The following is a 25,991-nucleotide window of genomic DNA, read 5'->3' on the forward strand; positions in this document are numbered from 1 at the left end:
AGAAAAATAAAGCTTGTTTATTTGCATGAAAAAATTCAACTTAGGAAATGCACAGTCTAACTTTATATACAATTAGATGTGCTTGAAAGCTACATTGTTTGATACTGCCTGAATTAAAAAAATACAGGCACTTAATGCATCATCAAGAAGAATTCTACTTTGATCAATACCACACTTCATTCACCCCAAGGGATGATAGCATGGTGCCCCCATTGCACTTCCTAATGACACATCTCTGCATGTGAGAAATGTAATTGTCATTTCACTAAACACAGAGCACATTATATTACATGAGGCTTTGAATATCCACATATTTTGGCAAAGGCATACTCATTTGCACAACAAATGTGTCTAGTTTTAAAAATACAATTATTTCTCCTAGTGCATTGAAGATGGAATTTCAAGTAATTAATACTGATGGCTACAAGGTTTATGGAAAGAAACATAATTCTAAATTACTTATGTAAATGTTCAGATGCACTCCATATACACATCCAATTTGATTCATTGAAAACAATACTCATAATTTTTTACCAGCTAAAATAACAATAAATCTGATCTTGTAATATTTTAGGGCTCCTTTTCAAGTTGGCAATGATTGCTTGTTTATAACGTAGAAGAGTAGATATTAATTTGCATAAACAAACAATTTAAACAACAAAAATCCTATCAGAAATGTCAGTAGAAAAAATATAGAAGCACTTCCGATCTATTTAAAATAGGTTTGATTTTTGTTAAATAAATGTGTTCCAATCCATCACTATCAATGATCCTGAAAACCTTTATTTGCAGAGGTGATCCCTGTGCTGAATTTAGTTTATAAGATTTAGATACTGTTGAAGAACAATTTTTTTCTTCTTAAAATTTGCTGAATTATTTACTTAGTGGAAAGTTAAGCTTATGTTTATAAAATAAACTGAAAGTATATCAGTGAAAAAATTGAAGACTAAGAAAGAAAGGAGTAGGGAGAGTGGAAGGGAGGGTAAGGTGAGCAGTAAGTATCACTATGTTCCTAAATCCCTATATGTGAAATACATGAAATTTGTTCAGATTATATAAATTTTAAAATGATTAAAAATTTTAAATATCAGGCATCAAAGTATTTTTAGAAAAATATTAACATGAAAGCACAATACAACTCAGAAAAAAATTAGATAATGCTGATAAGGATAAAGGAAGTCACAAATTTATTGCAGAAGTGCTTAGTATTTACCTTCTGGACAGAGTTGATGAACCTGGGGTGTTTGGTGCATGCCTTAAGTGCTGATTCTGAGGCCAGAGTGCTCTTTAGGACATCTGCCATTCTATGGGTCTCCTGAGTATCTCACTTCCCATGTTGGACCATTCTCTCCCTTTTTGATTCTATCAGCTAGTATTTTCAGACACTATTCTTGTTTATGTGATCCCTTTGGTTCTTAGTCCTATCATTACGATCAATTGTGAACAGAAATTGATCACTGGGACTAGTGAGATGGCATTGGTACATGCAACCTCGATGGGATTGAATTCGAATCCCCTGGTATGTTTCTAACTCTACCGTTTGAGGTAAGTCAGCTTGAGCATGTCCCAAATTGCACATCTCTTCCCTCTCTTATACCCACTCTTATATTTAACAGTGATCACTTTTCAGTTAAGTTTCAGCACTTAAGAAGAATTGTGTATTGATTACAGTATTCAACCAAAAGTATTAAGTAGAACAAACAAAAAAATACTAAGAGGGATAACATATTAAGCTGCTCATCAACAGTCAGGGTGAGGGCTGATCAAGTCACCGTTTCTCATAGTGTTCATTTCACTTTAATAGGTTTCCTTTTTGGTGCTCAGTTAGTTGTCACCTATGAAGGAAAACAAGTGGTATTTGTCCCTTTGGGATTGGCTAATTACACTCAGCATAATGTTTTCCAAATTCCTAACAGGGATCACTTTTCAGTTAAAATTTAAACACCTAAGAATAATTGTGTGTTAATTACAGAGTTCAACCAATGGTCCTAGAACAAAAAAAAAAATACTAAAATGGATAAAGTATTACATTGAAAAAGAAATTAAAGGGATACAAATTGGGAAGGAAGAACTCAAACTATCCCTCTTTGCAGATGATAGGATTCTTTATTTAGGGGACCCAAAGAACTCTATCAAGAGACTATTGGAACTCATAGAAGACTTTGGCAAAGTAGCAAGTTATTAAATCAATGCACAAAAATCAACAGCCTTCGTATACACAGGCAATGCCATGGCTGAGGAAGAACTTCTAAGATCAATCCTATTCACAATAGCTACAAAAACAATCAAATACCTTGGAATAAACTTAACCAAGGACGTTAAAGATCTCTACGATGAAAATTACAAAACCTTAAAAAAAGAAATAGAAGAGGATACCAAGAAATGGAAAAATCTTCCATGCTCATGGATTGGAAGAATCATTATCATCAAAATGTCCATTCTCCCAAAAGCAATTTATAGATTCAATGCAATACCAATCAAGATACCGAAGACCTTCTTCTCAGATCTGGAAAAAATGATGCTGAAATTCATATGGAGACGCAGGAGACCTCGAATAGCTAAAGCAATCTTGTACAACAAAAACAAAGCTGGAGGCATCACAATACCAGATTTCAGGACATACTACACGGCAGTTGTAATCAAAACAGCATGGTACTGGTACAGAAACAGATGGATAGACCAATGGAACAGAATAGAAACACCAGAAATCAACCCAAACATCTACAGCCAACTCATATTTGATCAAGGGTCCAAAACCAATCCCTGGAGTAAGGACAGTCTATTCAATAAATGGTGCTGGGAAAACTGGATTTCCACATGCAGAATCATGAAGCAAGATCCCTACCTTTCACCTTACACAAAAATCCACTCAACATGGATTAAAGACTTAAATCTACGACCTAACACCATCAAATTATTAGAGAGCATTGGAAAAACCCTGCAAGATATAGGTACCAGCAATGACTTCTTGGAAAAAACCCCAGAAGCACAGGCAGTCAAAGCCAAAATTAACATTTGGGATTGCATCAAATTTAGAAGTTTCTGTACTGCAAAAGAAACAGTCAGGAGAGTGAAGAGACAACTGACAGAATGGGAAAATATTTTTGCAAACTATGCAACTGATAAAGGGTTGATAACCAGAATCTACAAAGAAATCAAGAAACTCCACAAGATCAAAACAAACAACCCACTTAAGAGATGGGCCAAGGACCTCAATAGACATTTTTCAAAAGAGGAAATCCAAATGGCCAACAGGCACATGAAAAAATGTTCAAGGTCACTAGCAATCAGGGAAATGCAAATCAAAACCACAATGAGGTTCCACCTCACCCTAGTTAGAATGGCTCACATTCAGAAATCTACCAACAACAGATGCTGGAGAGGATGTGGGGAAAAAGGGACACTAACCCACTGTTGGTGGGAATGCAAACTGGTTAAGCCACTATGGAAGTCAGTCTGGAGGTTCTTCAGAAACCTGAATATAACCCTACCATAAAACCCAGACATCTCACTCCTTGGAATTTACCCAAAGGAAATGAAATTGGCAAACAAAAAAGCTGTCTGCACATTAATGTTTATTGCAGCTCAATTCACAATAGCTAAGACCTGGAACCAACCCAAATGCCCATCAACAGTAGACTGGATAAAGAAATTATGGGACATGTACTCTATAGAATAGTGAAAAACAACAAAACCCAGTCATTTGCAACAAGATGGAGGAATTTGGAAAACATCATGCTGAGTGAATTAAGCCAGTTCCAAAGGGACAAATATCATATGTTCTCCCTGATTGGTGACAACTAACTGAGCACCAAAGGGGAAACTTGTTGAAATGAAATGGACACTGTGAGAAACAGTGACTTGATCAGCTCTTGTCCTAGAAAAATTTAATATGAGATCCCACATGGGTACAGAAGCCCAAGCACTTGAGCCATCTTCTACTGTTTTCCCAGTACCTAGCAGAAAGATCATCAGAAGAGGAGTAGCAGGACTAAAACTGGCACTCATATGGAATGCCAGTGCCACAGGCAGAAGCTTAGCACACTGTGCCATATTGCCAGCCCCTTCCACACACCTCTTGGTACTCACAGAAAGTGCAGACATTACACTAAGCCGCCAAGTATAGCTTAAATATAACATGCATCAGAGGAAAAAAAACTACAATTAACTCCATAATGACCTAAAAATAAACATATAAATTCAAGAAACAGGAATAAAGAAGATTCTATGACCACTCCAAAAAACACAACATTTCAATATTAAAATGTGAATATGAAGAGACTGAGGAAATGTCAGAAATGGTAACAAAAATTTAATCATAGGATTACTCAAATGCAGTCAGAAGCAAACTCATGAACTGAAGAAAACTATACATGACATGAATGAAAAGTTTTACCATGAAGTTCAGATTATTAAGAGGAAGCAAATGAAATATTAGAAATGGAGAATTCAATAGATCAAATAGAAAATGTGGTAGAGAGCCTTATCAGCAGACGTGGCAAGACAGAAGAAAAATATCCATATAGAAAATCTCTAATTAGACTCACAGCTGATTTCTCAAGAGAAACCCTACAGACCAGAAGAGAATGATGAGATATAGTCCAAGTCATGAGAGAAAAGAAAATGTCAACCCAGACTACTGTACCCTGCAAAGCTCTTACTTAAGAATGAGGGTGAAATAAAGACCTTCCATAACAAACAGAAATAGTTACCACTCATCCAGGCTTTCATTAGTTGCTTAAGAATTTGCTACACACAGAAACACAGAAAGATAGTCATCATCAAGAAAGAATGTGGAGGCAGAAATCTCAAATTATAAGTATGAAGGAAATCCAAAGTAAACACTAGGAATATTTATGGGAAAATGAGAGGGCCAAGTTGCTACTCATCAGTAGTAACCTTGGATGTAAATGGTCTCAACTCTTCAATTAAAAGATGAAGACTGGCTGAATGGATTAAAAAAGAAGACCCATCTATTTGCTGCCTGCAAGAAAAACACCTCACCAATAATGATATATGCAGATGGAAAATTAAAGGATAGTAAAAGATATTCCATACTAAGGGAAAGCAAAATAAGGCAGGTGTAGGCATCCCAATATCAGACAAATTAGACTATAACAAAAAAACTGTTAAAAGAAACAAAGAAGGGCGCTATCTAATTACCAAGGGATCAGTTCAACAGGAAGAGTATAATAAATGCATATGCACCCAATTACAGTGCATCTATCCGAAAAATGTTAATGAATTTAAAGGGAGATATAGTCACCAATATAATAAAAATGGGGAACTTCAATAACACTCTCTCATCAATGGACAGATCAACTAGACAGAAAATCAACAAAGAAACAATAGAACTAATCAACACTATGGAACAAATTGACCTAACTCATATCTTCAGAACTTTCTACACCACAGTTGCAGAATATACATTCTTCTTATCAGTGAATATAACTTCCTCTAGGATAGACCATATGTGAGACCATTAAGTAAGTCTCAACAAATTAACAAAAATCAAAATCATACCATGCATATTCTTTGAACACAATAGAATGAAGCTGGAAATCAACAACTCAAGAATCTTCAGGTTATATACAAACACATGGAGACTGAACACTATGTTCCTGAATGAACAGTGGATCATAGAAGAAACAAAAGAGAAATCAAAAAATTTCTGGAAATGAATGAAGATGACAAAACATAAATAAAACTTATGGGATGTAGCAAAAGCAGTGTTAAGAGGGGAGTTTATAGCAATTGGTGCCTTCATGAAGAAACTGGAAAGGTACCAAATAAATGGGCTATTAATACAGCTCAAGGACATAGAAAAACAACAACAAACCAAACCCAAAATTAGTAGGATGAAATAAATAAATTTTTAAAATGAAACAAAAAAATACAAAAGATCAGTAAAATGAAGTACAGCTATTATGGAAAAATAAACAACATTGATGCACCACTGGCCCAACTAACCAAAAAACAAAAACAAAAACAAACACCAGAGAAGACCCAAATCATAAAATCGGAGATGAAAACATAAATGAAACAACAGATACCCAGGGAAAAAAAAGAATCGTCAGGAATTACTACAAAAAGCTCTATGTCAACAAACTGGGAAACCTAGAAGAAAATGATAGATTCCTGGAAACATACAACCTACCTTAATTGAGTCACGGAGACATAGAAAACCTAAACAGACCAATAACCAAGATGGAAATTAAATAAGTAATAAAGACTTTCCATAAAAGAAAAGTCCAGAACTGGACAGTCTCACTGCTGAATTCTACCTGACCTGTAAAGAAGAACTAATTCCAATTCTTCTCAAGCTATTCAAAAGGAAGAAATCCCCCCTAACTCCTTCACTGAAGCCTGCATCACCTTAATTCCTAAACCAGAAAAAAGACACAACAGAGAAAAAGAACTATAGACCAATATCCCTGGTAACCATAGATGTAAAAAGTCCTCAACAAAATATTAGCTAATCAAATCCAACAACACATCAGAAAGATCATACACCCAGCCCAAGTATGATGTGTAATTCTAACATAGGATTCCCTTCAGAAGTTCCTGATGGGGCCAGCATTGTAGTATAGTGAGTAAAGCCACCTGACATTGCCATTACATATGTGTGCCAGTTCCAATCCAGCTACCTGCTAATTTGCCTGGGAAAGCAGCAGAAGATGATGCGAGTGTTTGGGCACCTACCACCTACACGGGAGACTCAGAAGAAGCTTCTGCCTCCTGGCTTAAGCCTAGCCCAGCCCGGGCAGAGGTAGCCATCTGGGAAGTGAACCAGCTGGTTGGAGATGTCTCTCTGTCCCTTCTTGTATCTGTCCCATGTTCTCTCTCTCTGTAACTCTGACTTTCAAATGATTAATAAATCTTTTTTAAAATTTTCTGTAAGGCTGGACTGGTGGTAGTGAATTTCCCACTTTTTGCTTATATGGGAAACACCTTATTTCTCATTCACTTATAAAGGAAAACTTCAGTGGGTATAATATTCTTGTTCGAAAGTTTTAAGACCTTCCTTGAAAATATTTTCCCACCTTCTGTGTCTGTAAGATTTCTACTGAGAAGTTTGGTGTTAGACTAATCTTTTTTTCCCTTATATCTAACTTGACAATTTTCTCTGTCTTTAGGATTCTCTGCCTGTACTTAACATTTGACAATTAGATTTGACTACAATATGCTTTGGAGAATATCTCTTTTGGTTGAGTCTTCTTAGGGTGAATTGAGCATCTTTTATCTGGGTGTCCATACATCTTTCAAGAGTAGAGAAGTTGAAGGTGGAAGAGGGGGGCGGAGAGAGGAGGAGGAGCAGTGTTGAATGGCTGCTCTGGAGCACCTGGCAGATGCCATGCCTTCCTGTGTGCCAGCCCTTGGGTGGGTTCCTGCCTCATAAAGGTGACGTTTGGGCCGAGACATGAAGCAGTCAGTGACAAAGAGAAGCTGCCTGAGCTCTCCTGTTCTACAGAGGGGCAATGAAGGGGTCTGAACCAACCACTCGCCTCCCTCTGTCAGAAATACAACCTGAAAACTCACCTTCAAAACAAGTTGTCTGACTCACGATATTGCGCCTGAGGAGTTGCTGCTACTGACTGCTGAGACGGAGGGAGTTCCTGGGGGCAGTGAAGCCTGCCTTTGACCTACTGTCCAGGTAACACCCACCCCAGGAGAATTCAGCCTGAAACTTCTTAGTTCTGGGCCTACAGTTAAACCTAACGGACCTTGAAGTTCAATGGAAAAGACTGATGTACACTTAAATGGTATATATGCTCCCTAAAACACCTACTGGCAATTTACAATTCTGAAACCAAGTAGGCCTGGGACTTCACATCCATAGAATTTTGATCCTGTGCCTGTTTTTCAGACTCTGCAAGCTACTGTGAAATTACTGACAAAATGGCCTGAAGTTTAATATCTCTGGATATTAAACTTATTTTAGATATAATATACAAAAAAAAGAGTAGAGAAGTTTTCAAACTATAGTTTCATTTAGTAGATCCTCAATGCCTTTTCTCCCTTCTCTTCTCCTTCAGGATTTCTTATGAGTATTTAGTAATTTAATTGTATCCTATATTTCCTCATTATTTTTAATTCCTTATTCTTTATTCTTGTCTGACTGGATTATTTCGAATGTCTTGTCCTCCACATCAGAAATTCTTTCTTCCACTTGATCTATTCTAATTTCGAGGCTCTCATTCATATTTTTCATTTCATTGATGGAAGTTTTCACCTAAAAATTTCTATTTAGTTATTTTTAAGACTAAGAGTTATTTACTTATTTAAAAGTCAGTGACAGAGAGCTAAGGAGACACACACACACAAGGGGGGGGGGGAGAGAGATCTTCCATCTGCTGGTTCACTCTCTAGATGGCCACGATGGCTGGGGCTGGACCAGAATGATGCCAGGAACAAGGATTCAGGGGCTTCTTTCAGATTGCCTATGTAGGTAGCAGAATCCCAAGCACTGGGGTCATCTTTCACTGCTTTTCCTGGGTCATTAGTAGAGAGCTGAATTGGAAGTTGTACAGCCAGATATGAACTGGTGCTCATATGAGATGCCAGCTGGTTGTGACTTTACTGGCTAAACCACAACACTGGCCCCCATTTGGTTCTTTGCATGATTTCTACTTCCTTAATTAAATTTTTATTCATGTCACATGCTATTTCACTCATTTCTTTAAGCTATCAATCTGTATTTTTCTTACATCACATTGCAATTCCTTACAGTCATTATTTTGAATTCTATTTCTGAAATGTCATAGCTTTCTTTTAGATCAGGATATACTTCTTAAGATCTATTGTGTTGATGTAACTATGTTTCCTGTGTCCCTATGTTGACATCTGTGCATCTGATGTAATAGTCTCTTGTTTTTGGAGCAGGTTTCATTAGAAAAGAGCTTACAGTTTAGATGAAATATAGAATTTCACTTGGCTTATTGCTCTGTCTTTGATTCTAGGTGAACCCAGAAATGCAAACTCTAAATTATTTCTTCTGCCTTAATCAATGTCAGCTGTGTGTAAAAGTTAATGCAGTGGTCTGTGCTATGCACAGTTCACAGGGATAGAAGTGTGGCTTTGAGGTGAACTTGTGCTTCATAGAGTATTAATATTCAGTCCTCAGAGATTTGGGTATCAGTTACACTGAGGATTGTGATAGCCAGAACCTTTTCCTTGGTGATGAGAAGGACAACGTTGGTTGTCCCCCTTATCCCATTGACAAACCTGAGTGATGCTGGGGCTTATGGCACCAATAGCTGTGGATATAGCACTATGTAATGTACATGTGACCTTCTCCAGTATCTTTTGGGAGAGTACAACTGGTGCTGAGACTTATAATAGCAAAATGCCTAGTGCCAGGACGGAGATATTAACTGAACCATGCTCCAGTCCCACAGGGTGACTACAAGACGTACAGAAGATTTTACACTGGGAGTATGGGTCTAGAGAGGTAGAAGTAGGCAGGTTCTGCCTTAAGTCCCACCAGGTAGATTTCAGTGAGTTTGAGTAAATTAGTACTGATTGATACAGTCCTGGTGTTACAGGATATAGTGGGGGTCATCACCCATATCTCTCAGAGTGGGAGCCAAGTGGTGGGGATGGTGACATCATGAGTGAGTGAAGTTACTGCAAAGATTGCAATGCCAACATCAACATCCATGGTCTGGAAGACAGATGGAACTGCCCCCAGTTCTCACATGGCATGCTTATTCCTAGGGCTCCCACACCATGAGCTAAGAGGTGTAGTGGGGGACTTCCTTAGGTTGGTTCTGGATTTTTAAGGGGTCCTGCTGGTGCTAGCCTCAAGACACTGCATGGACCCACCTGGATCATACTTAACGATGAGCACAGCTCTGAGACTTATTCCAAAATTCCTGCAGTAGCTGAATGCAGGGGCCCTGCGCTCTGCCCTGAAAATTTCCCTGACTCTGGTTCTGGTTGCTTCTGGTAGTAGCAGGACTGCTTACCATCTGCTGAGTCATAGCAGAATTCTACAGTTACCACCAGCAACTGAATTTGGCACCTTGGGTGGGGTCAATATGGTTTCCTTGTAGAGCAAAGTAGTCACTGAAACACCTGTCAGCTCCCCGGGCTTAACTTGAAGTCAATGGGGGACTGTGGAATTCTTCAATTAAAGCTGTCAGTGGTAGGTAAGATGGTGTTTCCCAGGCTATGTATATACAGGGATGGATTTCCCACTTTGAATCTCTGTAGAATAATCTCCATGAATCAAAAAGTAATTACTCGACACATTTTTAGTAGAGTAACAATTATATCCTAGGTCCTGTTCTTGGTGGGGAGAATATTCTAGCAAACAAAAGTTCTGCTCTTGTGGGATTTACATTCAGGTCAAGGAATAGAGAAAACAAGTAAATGGCTAACAAATAAAATGGTATATGACTAAGATTACAGTACCTAAGTGCTCAGAAAAAGAACAAAACAAGAGGAGGGATAGGGAGTTAACAGAGAGGAGGAGGAGGAGGAGGATTGCCATTTTTGATAGGAATGTAAAGTTTGCCTTTGTGAATGAAGGAATCCAGTGTGTATTGGGAGTAATAGGGCTCCAAGCAGAATGAAGAGTAGGGCCTGCTGGGTAAATTGAGGAATAGCAAGCAGACCAAAGGGGTTGAAATTTGGTAAAGAAAGCAAGTGGAAGGCACCAGTGGTCAGTTCATCCAGTATCTTCTAGGCTGTGCTAGTTACATATTGCTGCATAACAAGGCATACCAAAACTTAGTGACTTAACACAGCAACATCTTTAATGTTTCCCACAACTGTGTAGATTGACTGGGCTCCCTGATGCACAGCAGTTACCCAGTAGTTTGGTGGGAGTTTACAGTCTTGGGCGTCTTCACTTACACGTCTGGGGCCTCAGCTTTGATGACTCTCTGTCTTGAGTTTCTTCTCATGGTGGCAGAAGTATTACAAGAGAGTGACAGGTAACCTTCAGTCCATTTGAGATCTAGGTTTAGAACTTGCACAAGATTTTTTCCAACACTTCTAACAGTCAAAATAAGCCAAGTTGCCAGGCCAGATTTGGAAAGAGACAATTCCTCTTGGTGTAATAATCCCCAATGCATTTGGAACCGTTGCTGTACTCTCAAGGTACAGCAAAGGCTTGGAGTTGTCTTGCAAGAGTCACAAGAAGCAATGGGATGATTATGAATGGGGAAGACTCAAAATCAGATTTCTTTACCAAATATCACACTAGCTGTTATATGTGGAATAAACAAGACTAGTCAGGAGGCAGATGTTTATTAGCATTTCCTCTGTTATCCATTAAGCCTATAGAAAGAAGGTGGCACTTTACAGTTTTTATTTATTTAAAAGGTGCTGTGACAGAAATGGAGAGAGAGAGAGAGAGAGAGAGAGAGAGAGAGAGAGAGAGAGAAATAGAGATTTTTCATCTCTTATGTCACTTTCCAAATGCCAACAGCTATACTTGGGCCAAACCAAAACCAAGTCTGGAGCTCCATCTTGGTCTCCTACATGGGTGGCAGGAATCCAAGAACTTGGGTCATCATGAGCTGCATCTCAGGCACATTAAAGGAAGCTGGATTGGAAACATGGTGTAACTGGGACTCTAACAAACCCCTCCCTTTGGGATGCAGATATCTCCAGTGGTGGCCTAGCCTGCTGTGCTACAAAGCCCAATCCCTGACAGCTTTTTGACTGACAGAGTTACTATGGTCATGATCCATTCTTTCCCTCCTGGTTCAACTTGTGCAAAGTAGTTTGAATCAGTTATAACACAGAATAAATTTTCTTTTCTAAGAAAAGACAAGGACCTTTGTGTCATATTTTTTACTGTATAGAAATTGCATTAAATTTTCTTTGCTAAAAGCAGACATTTGGCCTAGTATTAGTTACAGTGCCACCTGTATTGGAGTACCTGGATTCAATGCCCCCATAGCCCCTAACTTCAGCTTCCTGTCAGTGTGGACCCTTAGAGGCAGCAGGTGATGACTCAAATAGTTCTCAACTCCTATTGGAGATATTTGGATTTGATTTTCCTGCTCCTGGCTTCAGCCTCTGCCCATTCCTGGCCATTTCAGCCATTTGGAGAGTGAATCAGTGGATGAGAACTCTCTGTCTCTTTCAGTCTCTGTGCAACTGTCCGCTTATTAAATAAATAAATTTAAAATTAATAAAGACAAATATATAAACCCTCCATGCTATACTGATTATTTGTCATTTAAAATAACAATACCACAATTATCTCAAACAAAGTATTTATATCATGCCTTCTTCCAAAGAGCTCTAAGCAGTATTGAAATTCTCTGTGGTAGAAGAAGCCATTTAAATTATTAACTCTGGAAATCCTTGCAGTAGTGTGCACATTTCATGCGTGCATACATTATGCATGGCACAGCTATTTATAGATTTCTAAGTTAAAATTACTGTCACATTCTGATTTCACCTTCACTTTTGTTGTTGTTGCTATCAAAGTAGTTTTCCAAATCCTAAGTGCAGGAAAGAAGATCATACACTGAGTGAATTTCTTACAAGTGTGTGAGAAGGCGCATAGGTGAGCAGAGAGGGGGAAGGTAGGATTCAGGCTCCCTGGACACTGCTCTCCCCTGCCCACAGGGGAATCTCAGTGATAAAGCACCTTGGTGATCATCTGCTCTTGTTTCTCCTTCAATGGACAAGTAACTGAGGGCTGGAAGTGTGGCCAGGGCCCCATCCCAGAGGCCTATGGGTAGAATGTGGCTGCAATTTTGTTTGATTTTGCACACAATGCATTTTACTTTCAGTTAAATTTAGTCTTTCACATTCCAAAAATCAGGTGCTTTTACATACATCTATATTTTATGATTCTCTTGAAAATTCAAAATTTAGAACTCTTTTTCCCCCCATAGTTTTCCTTACCAGGCCTACCTTCCTCATTTCCAATTCCAGCTTGAACTTTCGTGACATTTTCTTGCAACCTCTGGGCCATGAAAGAATTACTAGCAGAGACAGGGTGAGAAGCTCTAATCCCGTGTTCTTTCCAGAGCTTTCATTTTTGCCTTCCTTTATGATTCTAGTGTTACTGATTTTTTTAGGCAATAAATATCCATTAAAATCCTGCTGTCTTCTCCAAGTTGGATAAAAACTTGTGGATGGTGCATTTTAATAAAGTCAATTCCTATCCCTTTGATGAAAAAAAAATCCTATGACTCACCAAATGAAAAGGGGAAGAGTCACTTCAGAGTGGGGGCCATGGGAGTTCATCAGCTGACAATGAAGTGGCAGAGGGAGCCCGGTCCCTCACTGAGGGTCACAGTGACAGTGACTCTCACTGAAAGAAGCCATTGAGAAACTCGTAATTATCATATCTTCTGCATTCTCATTTGAGATTCTACTCACTGAAAATCTCCACATCATTTGGCCTTTTATTAATAAGCTATTAATAAAAAACAACTGTGTGCCTTCTGCAGGCAGAGGTGAGTTAAGACTGCTCTGGAGTATGATTTCTGCTGCCATGCAACAAAACTAAACAAATAAAAGCTACCCACACAGAGTCTCAGCTGGCTTCTGGAATATGCATTCTATTTGACAAATTTAGCTAAAGCACTGTACTCACTAAGGGATTCATTGTTAACTTCAAAATACGTCTGTTTTGAAAAATGGACAGAACTCCATAATATGGTTTCATGTTCCTAGATTTGTTTACATTGAGGACTTGCCGTGTTTTTATTTTATAAGTTTCTGGATTTTGAGTTACATTGCCTAGATTTCCTTGCCACAACCACTCTGCATGAAACAGAATGGTTTGTAATTTTAAATTTTGCATCTTTAGTTGGGGCTTATGTTAAATAAAGAGAGACTGCATGGAGAGGGAGTGTACAGAATAGCATACCCCATAACCGAATTAACTAGTTGTGAATCTCTTAGACTGACACATACAGGTGACATGAGCAACACGTACACACAATTGGCAGAATAACTGTCTCTATCCTTCTCCAGGTAACCCACTAACTCAGGAATTGTTAGAGCTATACTATTGACCAATAAAAATAGCAAGTGATGTACAAGATGTTGTAAATATGTATCATAGCAAAAATGTCACTTGAATGAAATGTATATCTATAAATGATGTTAAACTTAAAATACTGTCAATCATTGCTTGTCCAGCTACAATTGAAATATTAGGAAACTCTAGGTTACTTTGTGAACAAGAGTCTCAGGATGTCTAAGATACCTTTGGACAATTGTTTTACCATCAGAGAACTAACTTCTCCTTGGCATATAGTCAAACTGTGTTGCCCTGGAGACCTTAACCTGAGAATTTCTTGCTTTTTACATTGTCTGGTAAATTATGAAGCTTATAATCCATTTTTGTGAAGAGTTATCTGATCTCTTTCTCTAAGATGTTGGTTATTAATTAAGTTTATATGTGATCAGCAGCATTATTATTGCAAGTCCTCTAACAACTCCTAAGTTATCTCTGAGCACATAAAATGTTAGTGAGTATGAAAAATTGAATGAGATCAAATTCATTTAAAGTAAGATGCTCTTATGATATTAAAACCCTCCTAAATGAGGCTCTCTGTGCTTTTGAAAGCTATTCTCCACTTAATGCCCTGCTCCAGCCAAACTGCTCTTGCCTGAACATGGCTTCACCTTTCAGGCTTTCTTAGGCTGCACCCAAATTCCCGCTCCATCATCTTTATTAACTTGAACTCATCTGGTAAGATGTACCTTATGCCCCCTACACTTTATTAATGAGCTTATCTCTGAGAAGTTGAACTAATATTTAAAGAGCCCTTCTAAACTCTTGGAGTCCAAAGACGGTGGCACACAGAAGTTCCTGTACTAATGGAGCTTGCAGTCCAGGGGAAGAGAAAGGGACAACATTGTCAACTTCTTTGGTGCTTTGACACCGAGTGCCCAGAAGGGCTGTGGGTACTCAAAGATAGGGCACAGACACCAAAGGCCAGGAAAGCAAAGGCGAAGCTAGACACAGCCCAATGAAGGAAGCTCCAGACTTGCATGGGACTGAGAATGGGGTTCTCCAGAGAGAGTACAAATCCATTGTGAGATGGAACAGTGGTATTTCAGCCAGAGAGGTGAGCACCAAGAAGAGCTCCTGGAGTCCATTGTGCTTTGTGACAGGTTTCAATTTCTTCTTGGCCAGCAGGGAGCACAGCCGTGACAAGAGACCACCCATGAGGGCCGGCGCTGTGGCTCAATAGGCTAATCCTCCGCCTGTGGTGCTGGCACACCGGGTTCTAGTCCCGGTCGGGGTGCAGGATTCTGTCCCGGTTGCCCCTCTTCCAGGCCAGCTCTCTACTATGGCCAGGGAGTGCAGTGGAGGATGGCCCAAGTGCTTGGGCCCTGCACCCGCATGGGAGACCAGGATAAGCACCTGGCTCCTGGCTTCGGATCAGCACGATGCCCCAGCCTCCATCGGAGGGTGAACCAATGGCAAAAGGAAGACCTTTCTCTCTGTCTCTCTCTCACTGTCCACTCTGCCTGTCAAAAAAAAAAAAAAAAAATGAAGAGACCACCCATGAGATCTCTTGCAACCTCAAATGCACAGTGCTGCGCTCTTCTACTTAGCATACTTCCAAAGGCTAACCTGTAGAACATATTGCTCTTATATCCACACTGTGTCCTCCAGAAGGGACTGCGTGCATGACAAGTACTCAAAAAAACCTTATCAGTCTACTCTATTTTCTTTCTAAAGAATGTCCTGGGAAGGCAGACACCACATCTTACTTGCTGTGTAAGCCCTGCAGTGCTGGATATTGCAAATATTTAGTGAATGGACGGATGAAAGCTACAGGGTCCCAATTCCAGTCTGTGGCTTCTTCATTTCAGCAGCCTCAAGGCAAAAGTTAACGACCTGAGTGAAAATGGCTTTTCTTCTTTCTTTTTTTTTTCTTTCTTTCTTTCTTTTTTTTTTTTTTTTTTTTTTTTTGACAGGCAGAGTGGACAGAGAGAGAGACAGAGAGAAAGGTCTTCCTTTGCCTTTGGTTCACCCTCCAATGGCCACCGCGGCCGGCGCGCTGAGGCCGGCACACTGCGCTGATCCGATGGCAGGAGCCTGGTACTTATCCTGGTCTCCCATGGGGTGCAGGGCCCAAGCACTTGGGCCATCCTCCACTACACTCCCTGGCCACAGCAGAGAGCTGGCCTGGAAGAGGGGCAACCGAGACAGAATCCGGCGCCCCGACCGGGATTATACATTATTGAATTCTGCCCTCATGGATTTTATATTACCCCTTTCTCTTGCTTTTCTACTTTTACCCTATAGTTAAAAATGCCTAGGAACATTAGAAGATATGCCTCCCACATCATGGGAAATAATTTGAAAGAACCTGGGAAGTTGCTCAAAAATGTAATAGTTCTTTATATTATTTTTGTTTTTATGGTTCCTGAAAAGATATTTGGTGTAGTGATGAGAACACAGAGTTCCATTATAGGCTGAATGTTAGTTTAGCTCCAAAATTCCCTGTTGAAATCCTAACAACCAGTATGAAGTGGTATCTAAGGAGGAGACCTCTGGAAGGTAAGTGGGTCATGGAAGTAAAATGCAAGAGTCTCTCCCCCCCTTCAATTGGCCCTCTCTTCTTCCCTTCTTCCTTCCTTTTTCAGTCCCCCTTTCTCTATTTCTCTGTCTCTTTCCCTCTGTGTGTGTCCCCTTCTTCCTTTCCACCCCTTTCTTCCCCTACCTCTCAACTCTGTCTTTTTCTTCCCCCATCCTCATTCACTTGAGGTTACAATGAGAAGACAGCCATCAGTAAGAGGGGCCCTTACCAGTCACAAGATCCCACAGTACCTTGAGCTTGGAACTCCCAACCTCCAGACTGTGAGCAATGAAAGTTTGCCACTTAAGCCACCCAGTCAGTAACAGTGGCCTCCTGAACTGATTGAGACAAGATTCACATCAGACTTACTGGATTAAAATCTTCATTCTGCCATGAATACACACCCATATTCATGCACACTCTACCTTTCTTCCTTAACTCTATTTATCCAGCAGTAAGACTGAGCTCATGGGAATACAACAAAGTGTTTGTTAAGAGTTCAGTAGATGCTAGTTTCCCATCTGTTTATTTTTTACATTAATCTTGATTTCTTCATAGAAGTAGATTGAGAGATTTTGTAGTTAGGCCATTTGAGGCCTTTTCCAGTTTCAAGATCTTAAACCACATAGTGTACAAAGGGAAAATACAGGCACCAATGATCCAAGCAAATAGCTAATAGCAATAGATATTTTATTACTTCTTAATTATTTGTTGTGTTAAATGTCTTAAAATATGCTTGAGGCAGGTATTAATCATATCCATTTTACAGATGAGAAAACTGAGGCCCAGAAAGCTAACTTGTCACAAGTTATATACCTTAATGATCAGGCTGGAATTTGATGATATTTTCAATTTAGAAGTCTTATCTTGCTCTCAGAACCATAAAATAGTGATGCTGTGTCAATTGTGAAGAAAGTAAATGCTGTCACACATGCTTTAGTTTACCACTACTGATTTTAGAAAGGTAAAAGGCAGAGAACTCTCTTAAGAGCCCAAGAAATATCATTAAGAACAAACATCAAGAAGCATCGTGCCACAACAGTTATTCTAAGAGGCACAAATTGTAACAATTTTTGTAGGCTGAACTCTGGCCAAGAAAACATCTTGAGCAATTGAGCTGAAGGCCTTGGGTACAGCAATGACTCAGTCAAAACATTAGCTTAGGCCCTAGATGTACTTCTCAGGAAATAAACATTCAATTGGCTTTTCATGTGATGCTTATGTCCCAAATATTTCTTGCTCTCATGTTTTAAAATACAACACATAGAATTTAGCATAGTACATATAATTTCAAACTACTAACTCATCACCATCTTTCCTGGTCTCACATGATGATGATCTGGAGCTGAGATGGGCCCAATCCTTTATAAATTTACAGAGAAAATTGAATTAAAAGTAAGGGTTCCCTTTGTACTTTTCAAGAATCCTCCTCACTTCGTGGTGAGACCTCCACTTGTCCAGACCCTGCCACTACTCCGAATTTCCATTCTAGAGCATTGCTATATGTAAGTTCATGACCTCAAAACCTCAGTCAAGTGTTTCTCTTTCCACCACGGTCCATGCCTCATGATTACTATCTGTTCTAAGATGTTCTAAACTGGCCTAAGACAGGAGAAAGCGATTTATCTTTGAATGAATACAATTCACTTGTGGTGTGAATAGTAGACAGAAACCCATGGGTTTCATCTAAGCATATTTGCAGTCCTAGGAGAAAAACCACAGAAGAGTGATAGATGTTGCATCAGTTGTCCCTGGAGTAGAAAAAAATATGTATGTAAGAGTTGTGGGATGGAAATGCTTTTGGGCTGATTCCAAGATGGTTGATTAGGGAATGACACACTATACTAGGCTAGGTATAAACAGTAAATATATGTATATATGTGTGTGTGTGTGTGTATATATATATACATATACATATATGTATGTATAAGAAGTACAACTTTAGAGGAGAATTGGAAAGAAAAACCCACAAGAAAGAAAAACCTATAAGAGGAAGAAGAATGCCATGGACCTCTGTGCAGGGTGCGGACACACAGCACGAACATGAACACAACGCACAGCTACAGCAGCCAGGAACTGGAGCTGATGGCAGCTTGGAGACGGAGGTGAGACCGGACTGCAGCAACCCGTGATGATATAGCTGGAGGGAGAGCAGAGCATGAGTTTGGACTGGAGCCCTGGGGGCTAGCAGTTGCTAGCAGGTGTATGTTTACCCAGTGGAAGTAGAGGGAGCACGTTTATCTTGCCCCAACTTCCCCACAACAGTGCCTGCTGCCTGGCTGAGAAAGGAAGGCACATTCTGGGTTTGGCCGGGAGCTGCAGAATTCTTTGTGCACAAGCTCGGTGATTGGATTAGATAGGACACCGTCTTCTCAGCAGTACTGGTGGCAGTGGCAGGGGAAGAGCAACATTCAGCCAGTGACTTGTGTACATGTGTGATCCAGAGATTCTAGTGCATGGAACAATCTGCAGACCCCATTGACTGTGAGCCTGGCTGGGAGGTGGCTGGGCAACCACGGAGGGCAGTGACACATATGAGCCTCCCAGTAACATCTCTGTTGACTGGACAGGCTGGCAGGGCAGAGAGAACTCTATACCCAGCAACTATGGGAGCCTTGCGTGCTCAGACTGTGGGGAATCAGTGGTTACAACAAAGGTGCTGGTTCTCTGGGCAATCAATAGAGGTGGTTCCACATGCTTGTGGCTCCTTGGTTGCCTAGAGCAAGTCATTGCAGAAGAAAGTGTGCTCACGGTGAGGACTGCACGGATCATTTGTGTAGTTCATACAGTGGCATTCAGATCTCCCATTCAGATCTCCCATTCAGATCTCCCACTCCCAACTTGGGTGTTACCCTGGGTATTTGCCCCACCCTGATGCATTGACCAGAGCTCCCTGGCCACACCCACCACACACCTCTTGGTATTCACTGAAAGTACATATATTCCACTAATCCACAGAGGCATAGCTCAAAGATAAAAGCCACTAGAGGAAAAAAAATCAACTCCACAAATGCTTAAAAATAAATGTCAAATTTCAAGTAACAAGAATCAGGAAGACAACTGATCCCCCCAAAGGAACACAGCACATTTCAATATTAGACTGTGAATATGAAGAGACTGAGGATATGCTGGAAATGGAATTCAAAAACTTAATCATAGGATTACTCAAAAGCAATCAGAAGCAAATTCATGAATTAAAACCATACATGACATGAATGAAAATTTTTCCATGAAATTGAGATTTTAGGGAGAAATCAAAATGAAATATTAGAAATGAAGAATTCAATAGATCAAATCAAAAATATGATGGAAAGCCTTAATAGCAGAGTGATGATGTAGAAGAAAGAATATCCAAACCAGAACACAAATCTTTGGAAATCTTATAGTCAGACAAAAAACAAAAACAAAAAACAAACAAACAAATAAATAAATAAAACAGGAAGAAAATAGAAAACTTAAAAACTGTGTTGGAGATGTGTATATATATACATATTATGGAGTACTTCTTAGCTGTTAAAAAAAAAGAAATACTGTGTTTTGCAACAGGACTGATGCAACTGGAAACCATTATAATTGTTGAAATAAATGAGTACCAAAGAGATAGCATATGTTTTTCCTGATCCAAGGTAACTAATAGAGTACCTGATTGGAGTGAAATAGTGAAATTGAGATTCAATTGTTCACAGCCCTTGTCTCTTCAGTTGAGGAACAGTGTTTTTTTTTTTTTTCATACTATTTGTTAAACTCTTACTTAGTTAGGGCTAACTATATGATCAGTAAGTAAACTGAAAATATATCTGTGAGAATTAAGAATGGGAATGTAAGAGAGAGGAGGAGGCAGGGTTGGAGCATGGGTGAGAGGGAGGGTAATAGGGAAAGTGTCACTATGTTCCTAAATCTATCTATCTATCTATCTATCTATCTATCTAATATACATGAAATATATATACATATATATGTATATATGACATACATGAAACTTGAATAATTTAAACAACAGTTAAATAAAAATAGCTGTGGGATGTTCCATGAGTATATTCTGTATTACAAGGAAGAAGGGATGAGGCAGAAACTACTGATGCAGGCTTTTTTTTTTACTAACTTTGGGTGTGAGAGAGGTGGGGTGAGGAATAGATTTGGACATCTGAGAACTGTGGATCAGTGATCCCATTGTTACTAATCCCAGCAGGGAAAAATATATATATTTTAAACAGCTGCTTGGTATAGACATCCAACTATAATAAGCTAATAGCAATGCTTAGGTTTCTGTTTCTCTAACTACAATAGGGAAAAGCACTTCTCCAATGTTCCAAGTAACTATTTTCCCAAGGAAGCATAGCAGAGCTAGGAAAGGAATCTTTCCGGCAGATAAGCAGGGCTCTACTTCAGTGTGCTACCCAGTTTCCATTCCTCATATTCCCCTCTGACATGTTACCTTCCAAGTTTCAAATTCTGCTTACTACCCAGCCAGCAAAGCCAGCTTTTCAGTATGTTAGCTTTCACTCTATATGCATCCCGTTAGTTAGGGCCCCATCATGGAAACTGTTTTCTCGGGTACTACAGAGAGCTTTCTTGTCAGATCCAGAATCCTATATCACCTCACTTTGAAGGCACTGAAGATAAGAACTCCAGGGCAGTTTTATAGCAATGACACTAGAAGATGCTTCTCACAGCTCTGCTGGAAACAGCTAACAGAGTCATCATGTTACCCCAACTCTATGTCTCCTTTTTAAGTCTCCTGCAAATTAAAATATTAAACAACATAGAGAAAAATAAAAATAAAAATAAATACCTTGCTAGTCTTCTAAATCCTTCTAAACTGCATAGCATGTCATGCACTTTGTCTCCGCTAATTTAGGGCATCTACTGCCTCCACCTCCTCTCCCCCATGCCCTGGCTCTCCGGGAGCTCTTACGGACAGCCATTCACAGGGCCTTTCATGACGACTTTGGCTTCTGGATACAGAACAGTGTTTTCTGTTGCAGGATTCATTTACATTCTAACTGACAAGGTTTCAGTCTCGGAGTCTTTGTTTTCTGTTATGGTGTCTGTTGAAATTAACAGTGAGCTCACTTGTGCTTCTCTGACCAGGAGTCACATCGTCATCTGGTAACTTGCCCTGGGTGGGCAAAAACTGCATTGCAATAAAAGCCATGGCCTTTAGTGCCCTGTTTGTAGGAGAATATCAGAATCTCCTTTATGCCTGAAAATTATTTCATTGTTCTCAGTTTAAGAACATGAACTTTTCCTCACTTTTAACATTATCTTCTTTCCTATTTTTTTTTCTTACTGCTAAACTGAAAATTCTATATGAAGGTACAAGGCTATAAACTGCTAAACATACGTGATTTCTTTAAAAGACAGCTCTTCATGCAGTTAGTTGTGTGGTGATCTGGTTTACCCTATCCATTGTAAATTGGCAATTATTATGGACTCAGTCAGATGATTTCGATTTGGTCTAGTGAACTACTGACTAGATGAAATTCCTTCTATTATAATAATTTGTGCTGGCCTATTAGGGGTGGTCTGCACAAAGGAGGCAGATGCATCAGAACAGAGCCCTGGGTAATTTGTGGTGCTGCTGGAGTAGAGAGTTGTGGGTACAAAGGGATTGGTGGATAGTCATGTGAGTAAATCGATGGCCTTTGCCAAGTACTGAAACTTGTGAGACTTCCAGTCCTACCACTGCCTGAACCCACTCTGTGCCTCAAATGTATAACTTGACCTTTAGAAAATGAGCAGTGCAGTTTCAAAATTAATGGAAGACATTGCCTATGTTTATTTTTTAAAATTTTTAATAAAAAAGGTTATTAAACCTAGAAACATTTTGGAATTTTAATGCTTTTTAAAATAATTTCATATTTAAATGTTGTTATAGTAGACATATTTCTATTAATTTGTTTTTGAGATCTTATTACTTTTAATTAATTTTCTATTACTATTCTGAGACATATTTTTATAGTGACCCATTTGTAAATGTTTTGTTTGAAAGGAGTCATTTTCTTTCCCTGCATGGGTTAATCTGTCAGTTTGATGAATACAGACATAACAACATAGATCATGTCTAGAGCACAGCTCACACTTCTGTGTGTTCAGGGTCATCAGAACTCATTTTCCTTTTATTCCTGAGCAAAAAGTTTATTAGTGAGCTGCTTTTCATTACTAAAACAAAATACCTAAGATAATCTTCTTATAAAAGAAGGAGATTAATTTTGGCTCATGGTTTTGGAGGTTCACAGTTCACGTTTGAGGAAGCAGACTGCCACCACTGACATCCACAGTCCTCCTTATATGGCTGAAACCATGGGGCTTTCAAATAAGTTTAATCTTTTGTAAAAAAAAGAGTAGTTAATGAAGTATAAATAAAATCATTTGAAAGGCAAAGTTACAGAGGAAGACACACACGTGCAGCAGAATGGAGAGAGAGAGAGGGAATCTTTCTGAATCACTCCCCAAATGGCCACAACAGCTGGGGCTGGGCCAGTCTGAAACTATGAATCTGGAAATTCAGCTGGATATCTCACATGTGTTGCAGGAGTCAACGTATTTGGGCCACCTTCCACTGCTCTCCCAGGTACATTAGCTGGGTGCTGAATTTGAAATGCAGAAGTCAGGACTTGAACCAGAGTATTGCAGCTGACAGCTTAACCCGCTGAGCCAGAACACCAGCCCTGTTATAGATTTCTTCTGGGTGAATTTCTATTTGTTCTAGTTATCTTCAAATCTTGCAATCAGGAAATTACCAGGTTTAGGCAGGTTTGATGAGCCAAGAGAACAAAAATATTTATTTCCTCAAAACATCGAATCTTCTGTAGTTTATTTGGAGCATTCAGGGGGCCTATTTTTAAAGGCTTTGTTTTGTGTATGTATTACATTATGCTACATCACATGTTCTTTGACTTCTACGGTTTTTACCTGCTTAGTGACCATAGCTTTGCTTTGGGAGAAATCTCTCTACTCATTTCTCGTCAATGTATCTAGGTGGGCTGGTCTGTCCTGGTACCCAGCCCAACCTTGATTGGGATAAATGTTCATGAAGTCTGGCCATTCAGTGTGGCCCCTCCAATCATAGTGACTGGTTTGTCACAAGCCAAGGATTCTGGTATATGCAACAGTGTACACTGTGAGATTTCTGTTGGCTCTACTGGGCTGGAAGTGTTCTCTTTTGCCTGTGGTAAGTCTGTAGCTCCTAGGGACTGCCATGCGCAAAATGCTTGTCCAAAGGAAAGGCGGTACAGAAGACACAGTACTGAAACATCACTAGAGAGATAAACCCTGATGACCAAGTCTGCACCTTGCCTGAGACTGAAGTTATCCTTGGTTAATGTTCTTTAGCCATTTTGAATCAGGTACTCGTAACAGGCAAATGAAAGGATCTCATTAAATAATTATAATATAAAGATTGAAAGACATACAAGCAAACATTATATTAAGCCATCCTACTACAAATGCTATAATAAGGCTTCTCAGTGTTTACATCAATATTTTAACTTTTGGAAAATAACCTCTCTAAAGGAGATGGGAAAATTTAGAAAGGCTGCTCCAATACGAATTTTCTTTAGATAAATTATTTTTATGTCAACCCTCAAATCTGTCCTATTCTAATTTTTGAGAGTATCATTTCTTCTTCTCTAGAACTTTTGTACTGATTCATCTATGAATTTACTGATTCTTTAAAAAATCTACAATGCATCACATGTTTATAACCCACAATTATATAGCCATTGATCTGGGTAGTAATTCAAATCTCTCTGAACAAATGCAGAAACTATAAAAGATTTTTGTCAAAAGAAGTTCACAATAAGTTCACAGAGAAATATCAACTAAAGCAAAAATTGCATTTTTAATATCCTGGATACACTCCAACATCCAGCACATCACTGAAAAAATGAAAACAAAACAAACCAAAAACATCTCGCTTGAGTATTCCAAAAAGCTTAATAGCATTCATCCAGATTCATTTTGTTCAAACAAAAAGTTGACTGTTGGCATAAATTTAATAAAGATTTTACTTTATTTATCATTTAGAGGTTCATCAAAAGAATATAACCATACAGAAATCATTACATATTTCTCTTACCTGTTTTATGAATCCTAAAGATGCATGTAAAAGGAATAATACTACTTTGAGTTTATTTGCTGTAAGAACTTCTAGTGTTTTTGGAAAATAACTAATAAATTAAATGTGCTTAACATTCTACTCTAGCAGTAGGTGTTGTGACATAGCTGTTAAGCTGCCAGTTTGGATGCCCACATTGCCTAACCAAGTGCCTGAGTTTGGCTGCCAGCTGTGCTTCCTCTGCAGTGCATAAAGGAGGCCATAGTTGATGGCTCAAGTACTTGGAACCCTGCACCCTAAATGAGAGACTAGATGAGGGTCCTGACTACTGGTAGACACCTGGCCAAGTCATCTCTATAGTGGGCATTTTGGTATGGAAGCTGCAGACATAAAAATCTCACTCTTCTCCCACTCTAGTTCTCACTCTTACTCTGCCTTTCAAAAAAATAAATAAATAAAACTTTTTAAAAATGATAAATTAAAAAATTAAAAAATCTACTTTAGGTACAAAGTAGGTATATCAGAAAAGTTGGTTGAATATTTTTTTAATTTATTTGACAGATAGAGTTATAGACAGTGAGAGAGAAAGACAGAGAGAAAGGTCTTCCTTCCATTGGTTCACCACCAAAATGGCTGCTACAGCCGGAGCTATGCCCATCTGAAGCCAGGAGCCAGGTGCTTCCTCCTGGTATCCCATGTGGGTAGAGGGGCCCAAGCACTTGGGCCATCCTCCACTGCTCTCCTGGGCCACAACACAGAGCTAGACTGGAAGAGGAGCAGCTGGGACCAGAACCCAGTGCCCATATGGGATGCCAGCACCACAGACGGAGGATTAACCAAGTGAGCCATGGCGGCCCCTGGTTGAATATTTTTAAATATGAAAAATGAAGGATAAGAAGAGAAATATGCATCTAAAATACAAAATATGGAACATAATTTTAAAATTTAAAAAATAACTGATTTCTTGAAACTGATGCAATATTTTAGTGATATTCAAATGCTTGCTATCCTAAATTACTTAAAGGGATCATAACCTTGTTGCCTGTATACATGATCTTCCAAATTGTATCAAACAGTTTATATAAAAGCTCATAAGTAATATTCAAAGCAGAAGACTCTGGAATCACATAAACACATTTTATAAATTAATCCATAAAAAGATAGAATATTTAATCAACCTCTAAGTGATCTCAAGGAACTGAAATTCATTAGAAAAAGCCTGGGTGAAAAGTTTAGAGTCAGCTGAAAATAAAAAAAGAAAAACACCCAAAATGGAATAAAAATATCTAATATGGTAGTTATCTAAGTGAAGGTTATAAAGGAGAAGAGAGAAACAATGAGACAAGGGAGGTGCTTGAAAGCTAATACCTCAGTGTATTATGGGAATGATTAAGGACACTAACCAAAAGACA

At 39.0% G+C, this 25,991-nt stretch overlaps 1 protein-coding gene across 1 annotated transcript in view; it reads right to left on the minus strand.

Moving 5' to 3' along the window:
* The window catches only part of LOC138849362 (uncharacterized), a 128,312-nt gene that overhangs the window by 54,332 nt on the left and 47,989 nt on the right, over positions 1 to 25,991 (minus strand). Inside the window, exons 3-4 of the mRNA XM_089331397.1 lie at positions 24,601 to 24,691; positions 18,532 to 18,660 (exon numbers count right to left, since the gene is read on the minus strand). Coding sequence (XP_089187523.1) covers positions 18,532 to 18,660; positions 24,601 to 24,691 — 220 coding nt within the window. The remainder of the gene's footprint in view (positions 1 to 18,531; positions 18,661 to 24,600; positions 24,692 to 25,991) is intronic.

Source organism: Oryctolagus cuniculus, chromosome 4 (assembly GCF_051225735.1).
Source record: "Oryctolagus cuniculus isolate XC-2025 breed Fujian yellow rabbit chromosome 4, ASM5122573v1, whole genome shotgun sequence".
Classification (NCBI taxonomy): Eukaryota; Metazoa; Chordata; class Mammalia; order Lagomorpha; family Leporidae; genus Oryctolagus; species Oryctolagus cuniculus.